General features: G+C 42.2%; 1 protein-coding gene across 2 annotated transcripts in view; it reads left to right on the plus strand.

Annotated features, from left to right (window-relative positions):
* Nucleotides 1-16,469, plus strand: part of TNRC6B (trinucleotide repeat containing adaptor 6B) — a 161,516-nt gene that overhangs the window by 119,038 nt on the left and 26,009 nt on the right. For both annotated transcript variants that reach the window (XM_054989153.1, XM_054989154.1), the window contains 7 exons: nucleotides 2,101-2,256; nucleotides 5,803-5,981; nucleotides 9,454-9,528; nucleotides 10,722-10,767; nucleotides 12,618-12,766; nucleotides 15,035-15,205; nucleotides 16,003-16,128. In XM_054989153.1, the coding sequence (XP_054845128.1) occupies nucleotides 2,101-2,256; nucleotides 5,803-5,981; nucleotides 9,454-9,528; nucleotides 10,722-10,767; nucleotides 12,618-12,766; nucleotides 15,035-15,205; nucleotides 16,003-16,128 (902 nt within the window). The remainder of the gene's footprint in view (nucleotides 1-2,100; nucleotides 2,257-5,802; nucleotides 5,982-9,453; nucleotides 9,529-10,721; nucleotides 10,768-12,617; nucleotides 12,767-15,034; nucleotides 15,206-16,002; nucleotides 16,129-16,469) is intronic.

Consider the following 16,469-nt stretch of genomic DNA (forward strand, 5'->3'; position numbering starts at 1 on the left):
ATGTTTTTAAAAAGTAGATGTGGCCAGTGGGGCTTCTTTTTGGCCATTGAAGATTTGATTTGCTGTGCAGATTTTTAAAAAAGATTGCTTTGGCAGAAGGTGTTTCTGCAGCACAGGGATCTTCAGTATGTGACTGAAGGTAAGCTGTAGCAACCATTTTGTGACAGCCATTTTATTACTGCACCCATCAGAATTTCAAATGTGCTTGTAGGCTCAAAAAGGTTGGGGACCCATGTGATAGGCAAATGAGTGAGGAGACCCAAGATGTTTTATAACTTTTTATAGCAGGAATACTGTGGTGGAGAATGAGCTAGTGTCAGTATTGCTTCCAGCTCCATCCAGATACCAACCAGCGCGGTGTAGTGGCCAGAGTGTCAGACTATGGTTTGAGAGACCCAGGTTCAAATCCCTGCTGTGCCATGGAATCTTGCTGGATGATTTTGGGCCAGTCACAGTCTCTCAACCTAACTTACTTCAAACTGTTGTGAGGATATGGTGGAGGAGAGAACAGTGTAAGCTGCTTTGGGTCCCCATTGGGGAAAGAAGCAGCATATAAATGAGTAAATAATGAATCAAACGCTATCTGGATCCCTTGACTTACTTGTCGGTTGGTGCATAGTCAGTTCAACCCAACCTATAGAATTCTACTTGCGCAGATTTGCTCTAAAAGGGATGCATGTACAAACTGGCCACCTTCAGTTTGAGATTCATTCATATCTAGTAAGGAAAATTTGTGTGAAAAAAGACTTCTGCATATGGATCGCTTGCTGGGTCAGAAACTGTGCACATACTTTCAATGGATGGATGTCTCCTTTCGTCCAGCTCCCTGGACTATGTGAACAGTTAGTTTATTTGAGCGTTTGGGATCCATAGGAACCCAAAGCCTCTTACTTAGAGAAAAAGTTTTCAAATTAGAAAAAAAAATAGATCTGGGTTTGTGTAGGGCTGGAAAGCTGATTTATACAGCTCCCAGGCTGCAGGCCCTAAGCTAAGAGCCCTTTGACTCTTCCCCAAGGGCTCATGCCTCTACCATGCCCTGGTTAAATATCTGCAGAGAAGGGGTGGGGAGTCATCCTAGATGGACTCAGTTGTTGCTAGCTTGCTGCTAGCAAATCAGCAGGGTCTTCTTCTGTTCCCTTATTGTGTGAGCCCTGCAAATGATCGGTTCTAGCAGCTTTAACAGTTTGGTCACTTGTTTTTGAGAACTGAATTCAGCTCCCTTTCAATCTTTCAAAGTAACAGTGTGATCCATACATAGGCATATGCCCTTTGGCTTGTGACCATCTCTGACAAGAGGCCAGTAATAATTCAATTTTGTCAAAACAGTCTGCCTTTATTAATATCCAAGACCAAATATGAAAAAACCCAAATTAGATTATTGCTAATGTGTTTTGCTATGGGTTGTTTTTGGCTTTTCTCAGGCATTTGAAGTGAAAAGTTTGGTTCTAGAGATTTTGCCTCCTGATTATTCTGACAAAATTTGGAGTAGCATTGTATATAGAGTCCTTTATGGGCAAACTGTTAGATAGGACTTGTGTAATGAAGCTCCAGCAACCATTTCTCCTTGTTAAGCATTTTCCGGAGGGGTACTTGGCTTTAGAGAAGGGAAGAACTGCTTAACCCTTTCCCCTTTTAGCTACTTTGCCCCTAAAAAACTGTTCCTCCTGCTGTTACTCCCACCAGTATTTCTCACCCATGCTTTGCTTGCATATTCCAGGTAACAGTATAGTAATGCCTGTGGCATAGCATGGGTTTTGACCCTTATAAAGTCATTTTTTTAAAAAAAAACATCCACCCAAATCTTTTCTTGTCCTTTAGTTTACTGAACTGCTAATTATCAACTGAAAAACATGTCTTGAACATGACAACCATATTGCACCACTAATACTATAGTATTCTGCTGCAGTGTGGAGAGCTTCTTTCTAGTGCTAAGAATCAAGCAGTGTCAGAAGAAATGCTGAAGTGTGTGAAATAGAACAGATGAGAGTTAATATTATGAAAAGAAGTAAGGATTCTCCCCCCCCCCAAATGCTATATTAAATGTTAGAAATCAACGTCACTTCATAAATTGTGCATAATGAAAACTCTTTCCGTATCAAGTCTGGAACAAAAGCACACCTCCTGCTCCAGATAATGGTACCGCTGCTTGGGGTGAACCGAATGAAACCAGTCCTGGATGGGGTGAAGTAGATGATGCAGGGGCTTCTTCCGGTTGGGGAAATGGACCCTCTGCTGCACCAAATGCCATAAAACCTAGTGAGTACCCATCAGGTTCCATTTCTGTAACAATCCCACATAGCTTTGGTTAAGATCTTCTATATATTTTGTGATTTCCTTGTGTAGCTTTTGTAAAATGGCATACATTTTAACATGGGGGTATACAAGAGTGGTAAAACCTTATCGACAACGTATGGGAAAAGTTTACAGGTTCAATTAAAACAAAACAGTTCTTAGGATTGGTGCTCAAAAAGCAGTATGGGAGCTTTTGATTTGTACAGATCTCTTACTGAGTTGGTTCATTTTTTTTAAGAGTAAAAACATTGTTTTCACTTGAAGGGAGGAGAACTCTGATGATTGAGTGCTGTCCTACGCACAATCTCTGGAGGCAGGAGGTAAATGGTTCCTTCTGTCTGCAGTGGAGAGGGAGTCCCCACCATTTTCAGTTCTTTTTCGTGCCTTTTCGGGCTCTTAGGTTGTTTCTTCCTTTGTGTTTGTCGTGGGCGTGGCCAGCCCAAGCAGGATTGTCACAGTCCAGTCCAAGGTCAGTGCACGAGTCCCTAAGCCCAAAGTCTGAAAGCCAGAGTCCAAGAGCCGAGTCCAAAAGCCAAGTCAGGGGTCCATAGGTCAGTGCCGGTAAGGTTCAGGGCATGGTCCAAAAGCTACAAGAGCACAAGGCAAGGTTCTAGGGGGTGATCACAGCAGGAGCAGGAAACTCATGCATTGCTTCCACACCCAGCAGCTTCTCTCATCTGGTTTTAAAGCCTCAGGGCTAAGAGCCATGCATGCAGCCCATTACTGGGGAAAGGATCCTGCAACTACTCCTTCTCATCACTATCAGAAAGCAGCTGGCACCGGCCCAAGAGGCATGCACTTCGCCTCCTTGTCTGCAGTTCAGTTCTCAGCTTCTGTCTACGCGCTCTAAGGGGGAGGTGAAGCTGGAAGGCTGAGGTCAGCTAACTGGGTTTCACCTGCCGGATCAGAGCTAGAGGGTGTAGGCCGTGCCTCAGCTGTTGGTGGTGCTGGCTGATCAGCAGGCATTCCCTGGTCAGCTTCTGTTAACTCCCCTTCTCCTGAGGAGTCCTTAGCTTCTGGCAGTTCAAGGCTGGCTGCATGGAGCTCCGCTTCCCCTGAGGTGTCCTCACTATCACTCAGCCCTGGCTGACACATGACAGTGTTCCTTTTATGGTGGGTCAACACTGGTAGTTCAGGGCTTTGCCTTTTTGTCTGGTTTCACCTCTCACATATTTACCAAGCTCATGATGGCTATGTTTGCAAGTCTCTGTATAAAGGGAATTCATTTTCATCCCTACCTGGATGATCTTCTGATATGATCAACCAAGACCTCCCAAGACTTCAGTGTGACCATTCACTGCCTAGAGGAGCATGGCTTCCTCATCAACCACCAGAAGGTTCACATGATTCCCTCACAGTATGCTCTTCACCTGGAGGCAATCACAGATTCCACCTAAAGCGTGTTCTTCCCACCACCTGAGAAGGGATAAAAGATTGTGCAAGTGGTCAAGCAGGTCCAGTCAGCACTAGGGTTGTACAAGCCAGAATTCGTGAACAGGCAAAATAGCTGAATCGCATTGAAGAACTCCAGATCAGATCTGAACTATGATGGGCTGGATTATCCAGCTGTACCTCGTGGGGAAAAAAGCTGGCAGCCAGTAGAGCTGCAGCAAAGCTAGAGGACAGCAGCACAAAATGGAGGCAAACTTTGCACCATGGCAGGAGGGCTGAGTGAGGCCAAAGAAGTACAGAGTGGATTCCCAACCTGCCTCTCCACCACTGCTCTTTGGCTCTAGCAAGGCCCCCCCCCATCGCTTCAGTTTAGGATTCTCTAGTTTGACATTGAGATTCTTTGGTTTGACATTGGTTCCCTTTCTTCACTGTAGTTCTGTTGGGCTTTGTTGTTTAGCTTGCATTGGAAGTGGTACATGCATCTGGGACTGCCTTTTGACCAGGGCTTGCCTTTGCTTGAAGAGCTGTGGAAATGTTCCACCCCTTGGAAACAGTGGGGAGTGGCTTGGGGGTACCTTGTTCAGGGGCCTATAGAATTGGACCCCTGGGTACAATCTTCCTGAAACTTGGGAGATCTTTAGTGGGCAGATAAATTTGGGTTCTCTGACTGGATTAGATAATCTTACTCAGATTTCAGATACACCACATTTTTTTTTATATATTCCTGAAACCCATATCATCTATATATTTTTGGGTGCACTCAGCCAAACTGATATTTTTAGCTTAGAGGGCTGCATGATTTCTGCTATTGACTCAGAGCCATGGCTGAGGGTATGTCACGATTATTTCACTGAGTGTTTCTTTCTCATAAAAAACAAATCACAATGAAGTGACCCCTAAGGATACTTATAAGCAGAAAATTGAAACAGAACTGTTCATGGTGGACAAGAGAAATCCATCTTTTGTTAGTCAAGCCTATTCCAGTAACTGTAGATATCCAAATCAACACCAGTGCCTGCCTGACTGGATGGATGGAGGGTTCAGTGGTCCATCAGGCACATCCAGAGATCTTGGTCCCAGTCAGAGAGCCTCTTCAGCAACATTTTCTTGGAACCAAGGGCTATTTATCTGGCACTCAGCTTCTTCAGGAATTGGATTTGCCATTTCAACAGCTGTGTCAGGATAGGCAATACTGCAAGAAGGTATCCGGTCCTTCAGGCTGCAACAAGAGGCAGACAGTGCAGATGACATGGGCAGAAACCAGTATGATCTCATCAAAGGCAGGATACTTTTGGGGGGCCCTCAGTATACAGGCGGATTAGCTGAGCCTCAGTCACCTGGGCCAAGGGGAATGGGAGCTCGGTGGCTCACTGTTCTAGGTTCTAATTCCCAGATTCAGTCAACCACTTTACAGTGCATTATACCTTTCTAAGCCCACTGAAGTCAGTGGTACCCTGGTTAGTTAAGGGGTAAAAACTCTGCATAGCGTGTTGCAGTGCTTGAGTTAGCAAACTGGGTATTAGTTTAAGAACACATGTTAAGTATAGAATCAAAAGACTAAATTGGGTGATATTACCTAATGATTGATGTTATAGTTTCTTAAAGTCCAGTTTCTCTGGGTGATACTCAACCATCTTCTTCTTTAAATTCTCAAACTATCTCCTTGAACAGCTTAATGTGCTCTTCCTCAAAGTAGTTAAAATCAGGTGGCCCTGTTGACTAATTAGAACAAAACTCACAGAGTCAGTAAAATACAGTTTTGTCAATTAAAGGATGTTGAACTAAGAAATGAGGGCTGTTCACTGGGGCTTTTTACATCTGTGAGCATTTCATTCTGCTTAGGTAGTTCTGTGAAATAGTGTTTTGTTAGAATTATATAATTGAGCATAAGCATTGGTGGGCATTTTTGCTATTCTTAATGTGGAATGAAAACAGGTTAAGGTTGTAGTCTTATCCATATTTACTAGGGAATAAGCCTCGCGGATCAGAAGAGGGATTTGCTTCCAAGCAAGTATCCATAGAATCAGGCAACATGTAACCCAAGGATTGTTGCCATATATTGTTGCAAACTGTAGTCTTTGTGGCTTTCTTTTGCTAATATTTTCGTTCCTTTCAAAGGTTCGAAACCATCTCAAGATGGCTGGGGGGATAATGATGGGCCAGTATCTGGAACACGGCATTCCAGTTGGGAAGAGGAAGAGGAGGGAGGAGTCTGGAACACAGCAGGCTCTCAGGGAAGCAGTTCCTCCCATAATTCAACAAGCTGGGGACAAGGAGGAAAGAAACCACAAATTAAGGTAAGATGTCTGATGCTTAGGTGATAGAATTTTAAATAGATCAGTGAGCGCAGAAAACCCATCACAATTACATACAATATAGAATCCTAAAGCATAGTCCTAAGTAGAGTTACATCCTTCTAGATCCATCAGTTTCAATACACTTAGAAGGAAATAGCTGTTTTAGGATTGCACTGTTAATTATGCAGAATGGCAAGGTGTGTGTGTGTGTGTGTGTGTGTGTGTGTGATAACTGGTTCATCATTTTTCTTCTGTGTTGTCTCACATAGGGACAGTGCACATGCAGGCCAGCCATGGAGAGATTTCTTTAGCTCTTTAAATCTGTAAGGGGGTGCTGCATGATTTGTGAGGCAGAGCACCTCTGTTTCCTTCAGTTCTTCTTTCACCACTGTTGACAGAGGTTCTTCCTTTGCTCTGTCTGTCTTACTGTTCATTTTGCACAATATGTCTCTGAAAGTATTATTCACAAAGTGTTCTCAGTATAAAACCAAGATGCCTCACTCTGTATGCTCCGTCTGGGCAATCTCACATTGTCTCTAGCTGCCAGCACTGCTAGCATTTTATTTACGAGTGATCAGGTCTCTCGTTTAAAGGCAGCGCTTTGGGAGAAGGTGCTTTCAGGCTCTGACAGCCTGTCAGCAAAGAAATCTGCCACAAAAGAGCCAGCGCCCCAATCTGAACCACCATCATCGATTCCAGGGGCCAGAACACCGGATCCGACCAGAGGTTGTTCACCAGTTCTGTCTAGGTCTTCAGATCCTCTGTGTGTACCCTGTGATGCCTCATCGGGCCATCCTTGTTCTGGTATTTTGGAACACAAGAAAAAGTGTTTACCAGTTCCAACCCGTCCAGAAAGTGCTGTGTCCAAATCGCCACCCAAAAAGTCCAAATTGAACACTAAACATTTAATGTGTTTACTGTTTTAAATGACATGCGGTGCTCATGGTTGCTCTCTGGTTCCCACAGCAGCAGCCATTGAGGAAGAGGAAGTAAAGTTACCACCTTCGACACACACGCACACCTCAGTTTTTACCACAGATCCGACATCGGTTCCAACTGATTTTTCAGGGCCCTACAGTATGGCCATCACAACCTGCTCCTATTCCACAGACCTCCTATCTGTCACCTTGGCCACTGGCTCCTTTGCCCACTGCTAGGGCAGATTGGCAGGCCTTCATAACCTGGCTGCAGTCTCTGCCTTTGACCCTTCACCAGAGGAAGCACTGGGTGCAAGACAGCATCCTCTTCTCCAAAGGAGGATTACGACCTTTTCTCTGAACAGATGCTACAAATGGCTAGGGTATTGGAGCTCGATGTGTCAGTTTCTATCCCCAAGACTAAAAGTAAGGTATTACACCTCCATCAGTGGCCTTCCCAGCTATTGAGGACCTCTTAGATGCTGCTCATGTCATATGGGAGAAGCCAGTTTCTATCCCTGTGACCTCCCACAAGATTGAAAATTATTACAAGCTTAAACAGCAGGATTGTTTGTTCCTTTTCAGTCACCCTAGACCATCTTCTCTGGTGGCAGAGGAAGTTCAGGCCCCTGCTGATAGAGAGAGTAAGAAGCTAGACACCATTGGTCTCAAAGGTTATTCATTTGCGGCCCTTAACTTCAAGAGTGCTGATTTTGGGATCCTGCTATTTATTTCTGTGGAAGTGGCTGTCCAATTACACCCAGGACTTCCTGGCAAGCCCTTGTCAAAGTCCTGCAAGGAGAAGCGATGAAACTGGCAAAACAAAAAATGACAGCTGAGAAACATGCTGCTGACTGTTCTGCCAGATCAGTGGCATCTGCCATCGTGCTGAAATGCCATGCTTGGCTCTGTTCAACTGGTCTCCCTCAAGAGAAGAGAAATAAGTGTGAGCATTTTCTCTTTGAGGGTACAGTGCTGTTTTCTGAAAGAATGGACGATTCCCTCCAGCAAATGAAAAAGAATCATCAGACCACGAAGTCTTTAGGCATCATTGTGCAGCCTCACCAGAAGCCATATAAGCCCAAACACCAGGGACAGCAACCTTACCATCATTGTTCTACGAGGTATCCTTACCACCAACCATATGCCCAGAGGTCCTTTCCTCCATCTCAGTGCCAGACCTCAAAGAGGTTGTCCTGGCCTAAGGTCACCTAAACCCACACACCAGGGGCAAAAGTTGCTCTTCTGACTGACAGCCAGACAGTCTGTCTCATTCTTGGAAAGATGGTCTCCGTTTGCTTCCAGTTGAGATACCATTACTAATGATTCTTGGATCTTATCAATAGTTAAACATGGTTACCATTTACATTTTTCAGAGTTATCAGTGTTATTTTTCCTTCTGCCAGTTCAGGCCCCTGTTCTGCTTTGTTCAGCAGATCACCATCTGCTGGTGGCCCTTTTTGGCCCTGGCACCAACCTGATGCAACTCTCTGTCTGTAAAGACTTGGACCTAGCGGGATTTACTATCTTTCCGCCAGACCTGCAAGACGGGGTTGTTCCAACAGGTATATGGTGGTTGAGGCGAGCGTCCCCCCCCCCTTCAATTGGCCTCCCTCCAGAGGGGATATGATCCCCCCTGGTCTGCTGAACATCAAACAGCTTGCTGCTTGCCCCCGTGGGGTTCTTGTATATAGAGGGATTGTGTAATAAGAATGCCTCAGTGTTTTACTGAATTGTTACGCTACCTGTTTTATATCTTTTTCTGTGTTGTGCTCTAAGCCTGGTTCTCAGGGAAAGCAGAATAAAAATGCAATAAAAATAAATAAAGGTTCTAGACTCAATGCATATTAGTCGTCCCTTTTTGGCCCTGTCAAGAGTGGTTTTTCACCCTTTGGACCAGGGCCCAGGGCCGGTACTACCATCTACAAGTAGTTCCAGACCTCCTACATCTAGACCAAGTATGGCATTTCAATGTAACCACATTGAAATTCACGACATGGTTGCTAAACCCTCCTCATCTACCTTCTCTAGAGAAGTAACTCATGTTATTCTTAACACAAGAAAACCCTCTACATGTACTTTTTATGGCGAAAAAAGGACATGTTTCACTGCATGATTAAAACCCAAACAGGTTTCTCCTTTTCCTACCTGTTGACCCTTATCCTGGATTACTTGTTGTCGCTACAGAGGGAAGGGGCTATCCATCTCCTCTCTTAAGGTTCACCTAGCAGCAATATTGGCCTTTCATTAGTGGATGGATGGCAGGACTGTTTTCTCCCACCACTAAACAGTTCCTTAAAGGCATATGGAATACCCCTCGAGGAAACTCCCTCTATGGAATTTAACTTTAGTTTCTGCCCTTTGTGCCCTTAATGCTACATTATGAGATGAAAGAGAATATGAGGTATAGACAAAAACCAAACATGGCTGTCTAATTATTGTGTTAAACATGAAAACAAGCATAAACATCTTATTTTTAATCACTATGCTATTTTTGTTGAACTTCTGCCCCAAGGATACAGTGAAAAACTGATCAATCCTCTCTTTGCTTTTAGTGTTCATTAAAAGGAGGCAGTAATGATTCATGGATGAACGCTTTATCTGATCAGATTTCCAATATGGGATTGCTGGTGAGTCTTTTAAAATGTTATAATTCAGATGTTTCTAAACTGAATTCTGATATTTAGCAGGCTTCTAAACAGTTGTCTGATTTTAGTGAGTATAAATTTCCTATGGATAACCAGCAGAGCAACTTCTTTAAATTGGAAGTGAATAGGGTTTATATTTCAAGCCACTAATGTGGTGCAAGAGGCTAGCATTGCTGATAATCTTCTGTTGATTTACTTACAAGACTGATCTGTGAAAGAATTTAAGTTAGCTTACTTAACTTGTGAATAAGTAATGTGTGCAAAAGTTCAAAATTATGGTTTGCTATTTTCAGTTCTGTATTTGTAACCAAATTTAAAACAGTGCATGATCCTGGTAATATGTGCTGTTTTGACATGGAGAGTTTTAGAATTCCTTTTCTTGTGAAATACCATAATAGGGGAACTAGTGTGGTATCATTGTTGGAGCCACTATACATACAGCTGACAGTACTTGGCACAGACTGAGTCTGAGGAGAGCAGATGAAGTCTCCATGTTTAATTTTATTCAAGCATTTGGGAAACTCATTGATATCCAGCAGAATATTTGTATCCATATTTTAAGATAGGGAAGTAGAGATATAGTGGTACTTCAATCATACTTATGGTAATAGCTGAGGGTCAGTTTGAAAGTAAGTGGTACATGGATTTGAACCCAAACACTCACATTTTCCAAAGTTGCGCCTTTCCAAAGTTATAGGAACATACTGTCCCAAATTACCTACAGAAGAATTACTTGGCAGCACATTTTAAGACTAGATGACTGATGCATCTTGAGGATGAGGTAACAGTCTGGCTGCTCTTCTCAGAATATAATCCCTTGACCATCACATAAGGATAGAGGTTAATTTCCCAGAGCAGCTGTTCAGTCTCTCTCTCTCTCTCTCTCTCTCTCTCTCTCTCTCTCTCTCTCTCTCTCTCTCTCTCTCTCTCACTCACACACACAATCATGGGTTCATGTATGTCTGGGGGTTGTAGTTTTTGAAACAATATGAACATCACAATAAGCTATGTTCAAAGTTCATTCAGATCTACATTTGTAGATCTATTAAACTGATTCTGTGTTCTCACAAGAAGCATGTTTTTCCCATTCTGAAATTTGTGCTAAACAATGTTTTCTTGCATAATGTTCTCATGCTACTTTGTGAAGCATTAGTGTCCTTTTCCCCCCCTTTCAGAATCAAACTGAGGACACTCCAGGCAATAAGATGGACTTATCTGTAGGTATGTATCTGAGATACTTTTGAAAGCCAGTGTGATGTAATGATTACTGTGTTGGACTTGATTAAAGAATTTCTGAGTCTGTAACCTTACTTGGGCCATAAAGAAGACTACATAGACCTTGGTCCAATCTCTTTTAGCCAAGTGAATCCCATAGGGTTGTTGTGTGTGTTGGGGACAAGGATGACTCCATACACAATCCTAAAAGGAAGAGTAGAATATACATGTTAGGAATTAGAGATGGGCACGAACTGCAAGACGAACTAAAGTTCGTAACGAACTGGGCTAGTTCATGCTTTGCGAACCAGAGGTTCGTGGAAGCCTGTTTTCCACGAACTTCCACGAATTGGTCTGCCAGTTCATTTGGTTCGTGAAAAAGCCCAATACCCCTTTCTGTGCTGCTGTGAAGCGGCAAGGAAGGGGGCATTTAAACCCCCGATCAGCTCCTTATCAGGGAGGTCCCTGACAAGCAGCTGATCCAAGACTGCGGGGGTGAAATGCCCCTTTCAGTGCCGCTGTGAAGCAGCACAGAAAGGGGAATTTGAACGCCGGATCATCTGCTTGTCAGAGATCTCCCTGACAAGCAGCTGTTCCAAGCCGGTGGGGGGTGAAATGCCCCTTTCCCCCCCGTTGCTGCAAAGCAGCACAGAAAGGGGCATTTAAACCCCGAATCAGCTGCTTGTCAGCGATCTCCCTGACAAGCAGCTGATGCAAGACAGTGCCCCTTTCTGTGCTGCTGTGAAGCAGCACGGAATGGGGCATTTAAACCCCCTGATCAGCTGCTTGTTGGGGATCTCCCTGACAAGCAGCTGATCTAAGCAGGTCAGAGGTGAAATGCCCTTTTCCTTGCTGCTTCGAAGCAGCAGGGGTAAGGGAAGGGGTATTTAAACCCCATGAACCACGAACTGGTTTGTGAACTGGAGCAAATTTGTGAATGTTTGTGGTTCATGGTTTGTGAAACTGGACAAACTATGAACCACACAGTTCGTTTTTTTCCAGGTTCGGGTCCACCTCTATTAGGAATGAACATGGCAAGGACAAAGTAGGATGTAGTTTATGAAGAAGATATGCATGGCTTTTTAAACTATACTTGAGCATTATAATGGTGTGGTATGTGTGAAGGAAAAAAATGATGGTCTGAGTTGAGATGTCACGGACATACTGGTGATTGAGAGCCAAACTGTGTTTTATATGTTGAGAATCCATTATTAGATTTTTCAAGATATATTTGAGCCTTTAAAAGTGGGAGAGAGGGGTGATGGAGATCAAGGCTGTAGTACAAGGGAAGGCGAAGTTGTCTTCCTTCCCTGTGTGCTGTATCCCAATCAACACTGCTATCACATACGTGTCCTCCTTCCTAAGCTGTTGTTAGCCTCACTAGAAGAACAGATGGACAAAGAGAAGGTGACAGTCTTGCTTCCCTACAGTAATTAATAGCAATTTGGGATGTTTGTGTTCAGGTGGGAAAGCAGTGCAGAGGTGGGGGAAATGATTAACTCCACCTTCCCCAATGTAATGTATAGTTTGGACTTGTGTGTTCATACTGATTAACAGACTGTCTGTATTAAGTTCCTGTATGATAATATAGTAGTTTTACCTCAGAAGCTGTAATTAACTCTGGTAAGGCTCTCCCTGTTTAGTGAGCATTGTTAAATCTCAGTAAAATTATAGCAACTTATGCTAGTAATTATAGAAATATATGCTAGTATACAAACACATGCTGTCTGAAATCCTGGACTGTTGGGAGGGAATATGTACGATTGTGTATATGGTTATAAATGAAAAAATACTTAGATTTAGTAATTTTCCAGCTATTAACATAACCATGAGCAATTTCTCCTTTTTCCATTCAGGTGGCCTCCAGGATAAGAAATTTGATGTGGACAAACGAGGCATGAATCTCGGGGATTTTAATGACATAATGAGAAAGGGCCGGTCTGGTTTTCGTCCTCCTAATTCCAAAGACATGGGAACACCAGATAGTGGGCCTTACTTTGAAAAGGTGAGACAATACTGACACAGCCAGCTGCATTACCTCTGTTCTTTCCATTTTCAAAGGTGCTTCATTTGTTCCATCACAAGAAGCATTCTTCAAAGATACTTCAGTCGTTTCATCAGAAGAAGCTTTCTTCATTGGATTTTAGAAAATGTTTTGCAAGATGGTTTTGAACCATCCAGTGATGCAGCTCATGCCTCAGAATCTTCCCTAGACTACGTTGTATGTAATTCTAAATCAGTATCTCCAACAATAAATCTACAGTTATTCCAAACATCACATATAATACAATAGGTTCAACAAGCCCCCACTGCCAGTTAACAGCACAGAGTTTCTTCTATTACAGCAGAATATTCCTTTATAGAGCTAAGGGCCCATTTCAGTTCTCTAAACATGACCACTGCTTTTAGAGCAGTAGCTTCATTTCTACCAACTTAGCATGGGTAAACAATGCTGAGAGTAATGGACAACATCTTCTCCAAATACTACATGAAAAAGACATGATTCATAAGACTTTATGCCTACAATCAGTGAATCTTTGGGATCAATGCATAGACTGTGTCATAGTCCCAGTTGTAGTTGCTGTTGACAGAACTGCCAAAATTGCCGCTATCACCGATGCATGTCTGTTAGGTTGTTGTGGCCTCCCAGATATTACTGCTGAAGCAAAAAGTAGGTCTTTCATTATTACAAGGAGAAATAACTTCAAAAACCTTAGATTTCCCCTTTTCAAGGTGATGAAAACAGATGCATTAGTTGTATTGGACATTAGAGGAACTGTCTTCTCAATGGAATGCAACTTATAATCAGCCATCTCCCTGTTTAAATAACTAAATACAGGCAAAGGAAGTTCTGTCTCTTTGGCTATGTATTTAATGGGTCTGTAGTCTCCGCAAATAATTTTTTGCCAGTAGCTCTCTCATGCAGTTAGAGAAGCATAATCAACCTGATGTAGCTAAATTCAAAATATTATGCATCAGGTGCACATCTAACAAGATCTGAGAATACATTCATAACCTGATTATATTTGGAGTCTCTTCTACTTGGCTGATTCCATGACTGTTGGCATAATGGCTCTTTTGAACATCTAACTGCTGTCTTGGAGGACAGAGCCACCTTTAAGCACCTTGTTGATCACACTGAGTTCTTTCAATATGTGTTATTTTTTAGAGGACCCAGACAAAAGTCAATTGTGGCAAGGGCTAAAACAGAATGCTTATCAAGATATTTTGCTTCATTCCTACTTGTGTTCTTCATAGAATCCCCAAGAGTTAGGGTTCAAAGGGAAAATACTAAGGGCAGTTTCATATATCTGGGCTTTTCTTCTGTGGAAAGAGAGCACTTCTGTGAAAGAAACACTAGTCTATAAAGCAGCTTAAACTGTCTTAAATTGGTCTTGATTCTTACCTAAGCAGTAGAGAATCCTATTGTTCCAAGTAGTCATTGTCAGTCTCAAGATGAAAGTTACAGCATTTCATCCAAACTGATTCTTTGTTTCTGCAGTGGCCAGAAAGTACTTTCTTTCCCCCCCCTTTTAAATGGAAAGGAAAAAAAAACATCTGTCCTAGCAAGCCTTAACAATGCCTGAACATACACCTAGACTACCAGTATTCCACATTACCTCTGCAGCCCAGTACATGACAAAGACATAGATGTTGTAAATGCTAAGAAAATGACCACAGTTTGTGTGCGGTAATATTCTTTGTGTTTTGTTTCCAAAGAGCCTTTAGTGACACAATGCAAGGATGTCAGTTCTCTTGCTTTGGATCAGAGATGTACATGCCTGCTTGTGTAATGTAATAGATAGAAGGCCAAAGCCAAAATCTTGCAATTGTCAAAGCAAAAAAAAAACCACCCAAGTGCCATTACCAGTCAGTGGAAGTGCTTAGAAGAAGGATTTTTTCTTCATTTGGCTCAATGTGATCTATTTACCAGTTACTGATATCACACAATGATAGGTCTCATGAAGAGTCTGTGCATAAGAAAACTTTCTTATATCTTTCAGTGAAGATTTTTGCTTCCTTTAAGTAAGCTAGTATTAACTACAGGAGAGGTTTTCTGGGTTTTTTTAATGGATGTGTTGGCTGTTTGGCTGTCTGCTATCAGTCCATATTTCCAAATGTAAGTAGTGGAGCGTGTCAGAGTTTATCCTTTTACCAATTAAAAGTACATACTAATTTTGCATATTATTGGTCACTCATAGTCACTCTTTCTCTGTTTGCATTCTGTTGCTTCACTAACCAACTCCTGCTGATTGGCTAACTGCTGCTTCAGCTGACTTTGCCTTTCTCCAATCAAGATGGGTGCCTTGGGGATGAGGCTCCCTGCTCTCCCTTCTCCCCTTCTCCCAACTACAAGCTATCTCCCTCTGGTTCCACACTACCCAACGTCTGCCTTGGGGCAATCGGCTCAGGGCTCAACCCCCAAAACTTCGCTGCTAGACAAGTAAGGAGGTCGCTTCTTGGATATAATACTTCTTAGCTGAACCCTGGACTTAAACCTTGGTCAGCTAGTTTTCACCCCTTTTTAATTAAAAGAGGTTTTATTCATGGAAATGTACTAAAATAAATCAGCCTACAAGTTTTAAATTCAGAAGCCCATCAGTTCCTCTTTTTCCTTCTAGTCATTCAATTTATTATTTGTATTTGTTACTTTGACCTCCTACTAACAGTTTGTAGCAGTCTCAAGGGATTTGTAAATCTACTTGCTGGAATATTCAGCAAAAAATCCTATTTTTCACAATATTCTAAATTTGGCACTAAAAACCTTAAACCTAATTAAATTGGTAAAATACATTGCAATTAATAATAAGAAACAAAGCACTATAACATTAAAGGTAATCTTGGCTTTGGGGGGCTTGTAGAAATTATGCTCATTAAGAAAAATACCCCCACATGGTTATTTTAAAGGAATTGGTTAAATGTAATAAGCATGTTTTTAAAGCCTTCTGAATAATTTGAGTTGGAAAAATGTTTATGTAAAAGTATGAAATACTTTCATTCATTCATTTCTGAAATTAATAAGAAATACTGTCATTTCTAGCAGTCAGCATTTAAGATAAGTTGACATGAAGGCCAAGTATGAAAATGTTCTCGGGCTTTTCTCTGGATCTTTTTCTCTGATCTTTAAATGTGCATGATATGAAAACAAAACTGATAGAAGTGGTATGATGGTTGAATTGGAATATTATTTTCACCTAAGTTTTGAAACAATTGTGCTAATCATTTGGTTGACCTTTATAGGGGGGCAATCAAGGTCTGTTTGGAAGCAGCACAGCACAATCGAGAGGAATGCACCCACCAGTGCAGCCACTAAATCCTTCCCCCAATATCCGGGCACAAGTGCCTCCCCAATTTCTTTCTCCCCAGGTAAGTAAACATGCTTTATAGTCTTTGTGCAGTTCCATATATGGGGTTGCACTTGTTGGGCAAATGACATAGCAGAAGCTTCTTGAACATTTTGACAGAGTGAGGAGGTACCAGCATTCTTCCCAGAGCTGTCTTTTTTTATGCCCAATCAGAAGTCAAGTGACCGATACAGTACTTCATACTTTCTTTTTGAGCGCAACAAGCATGGTGGATGAGTGTAGCCACCTCCATCTGAGTTTGTTTTTTCTATTCTTGACTTTTTAATGTTAGGAATATGGCTTACGTTCAAAACTTACAGTTGACGTTATCAAGTGGTCTTGGCAATGAAGGCATCTGAAGGG

The sequence above is a fragment of the Eublepharis macularius genome, chromosome 9, assembly GCF_028583425.1.
Source record: "Eublepharis macularius isolate TG4126 chromosome 9, MPM_Emac_v1.0, whole genome shotgun sequence".
Classification (NCBI taxonomy): Eukaryota; Metazoa; Chordata; class Lepidosauria; order Squamata; family Eublepharidae; genus Eublepharis; species Eublepharis macularius.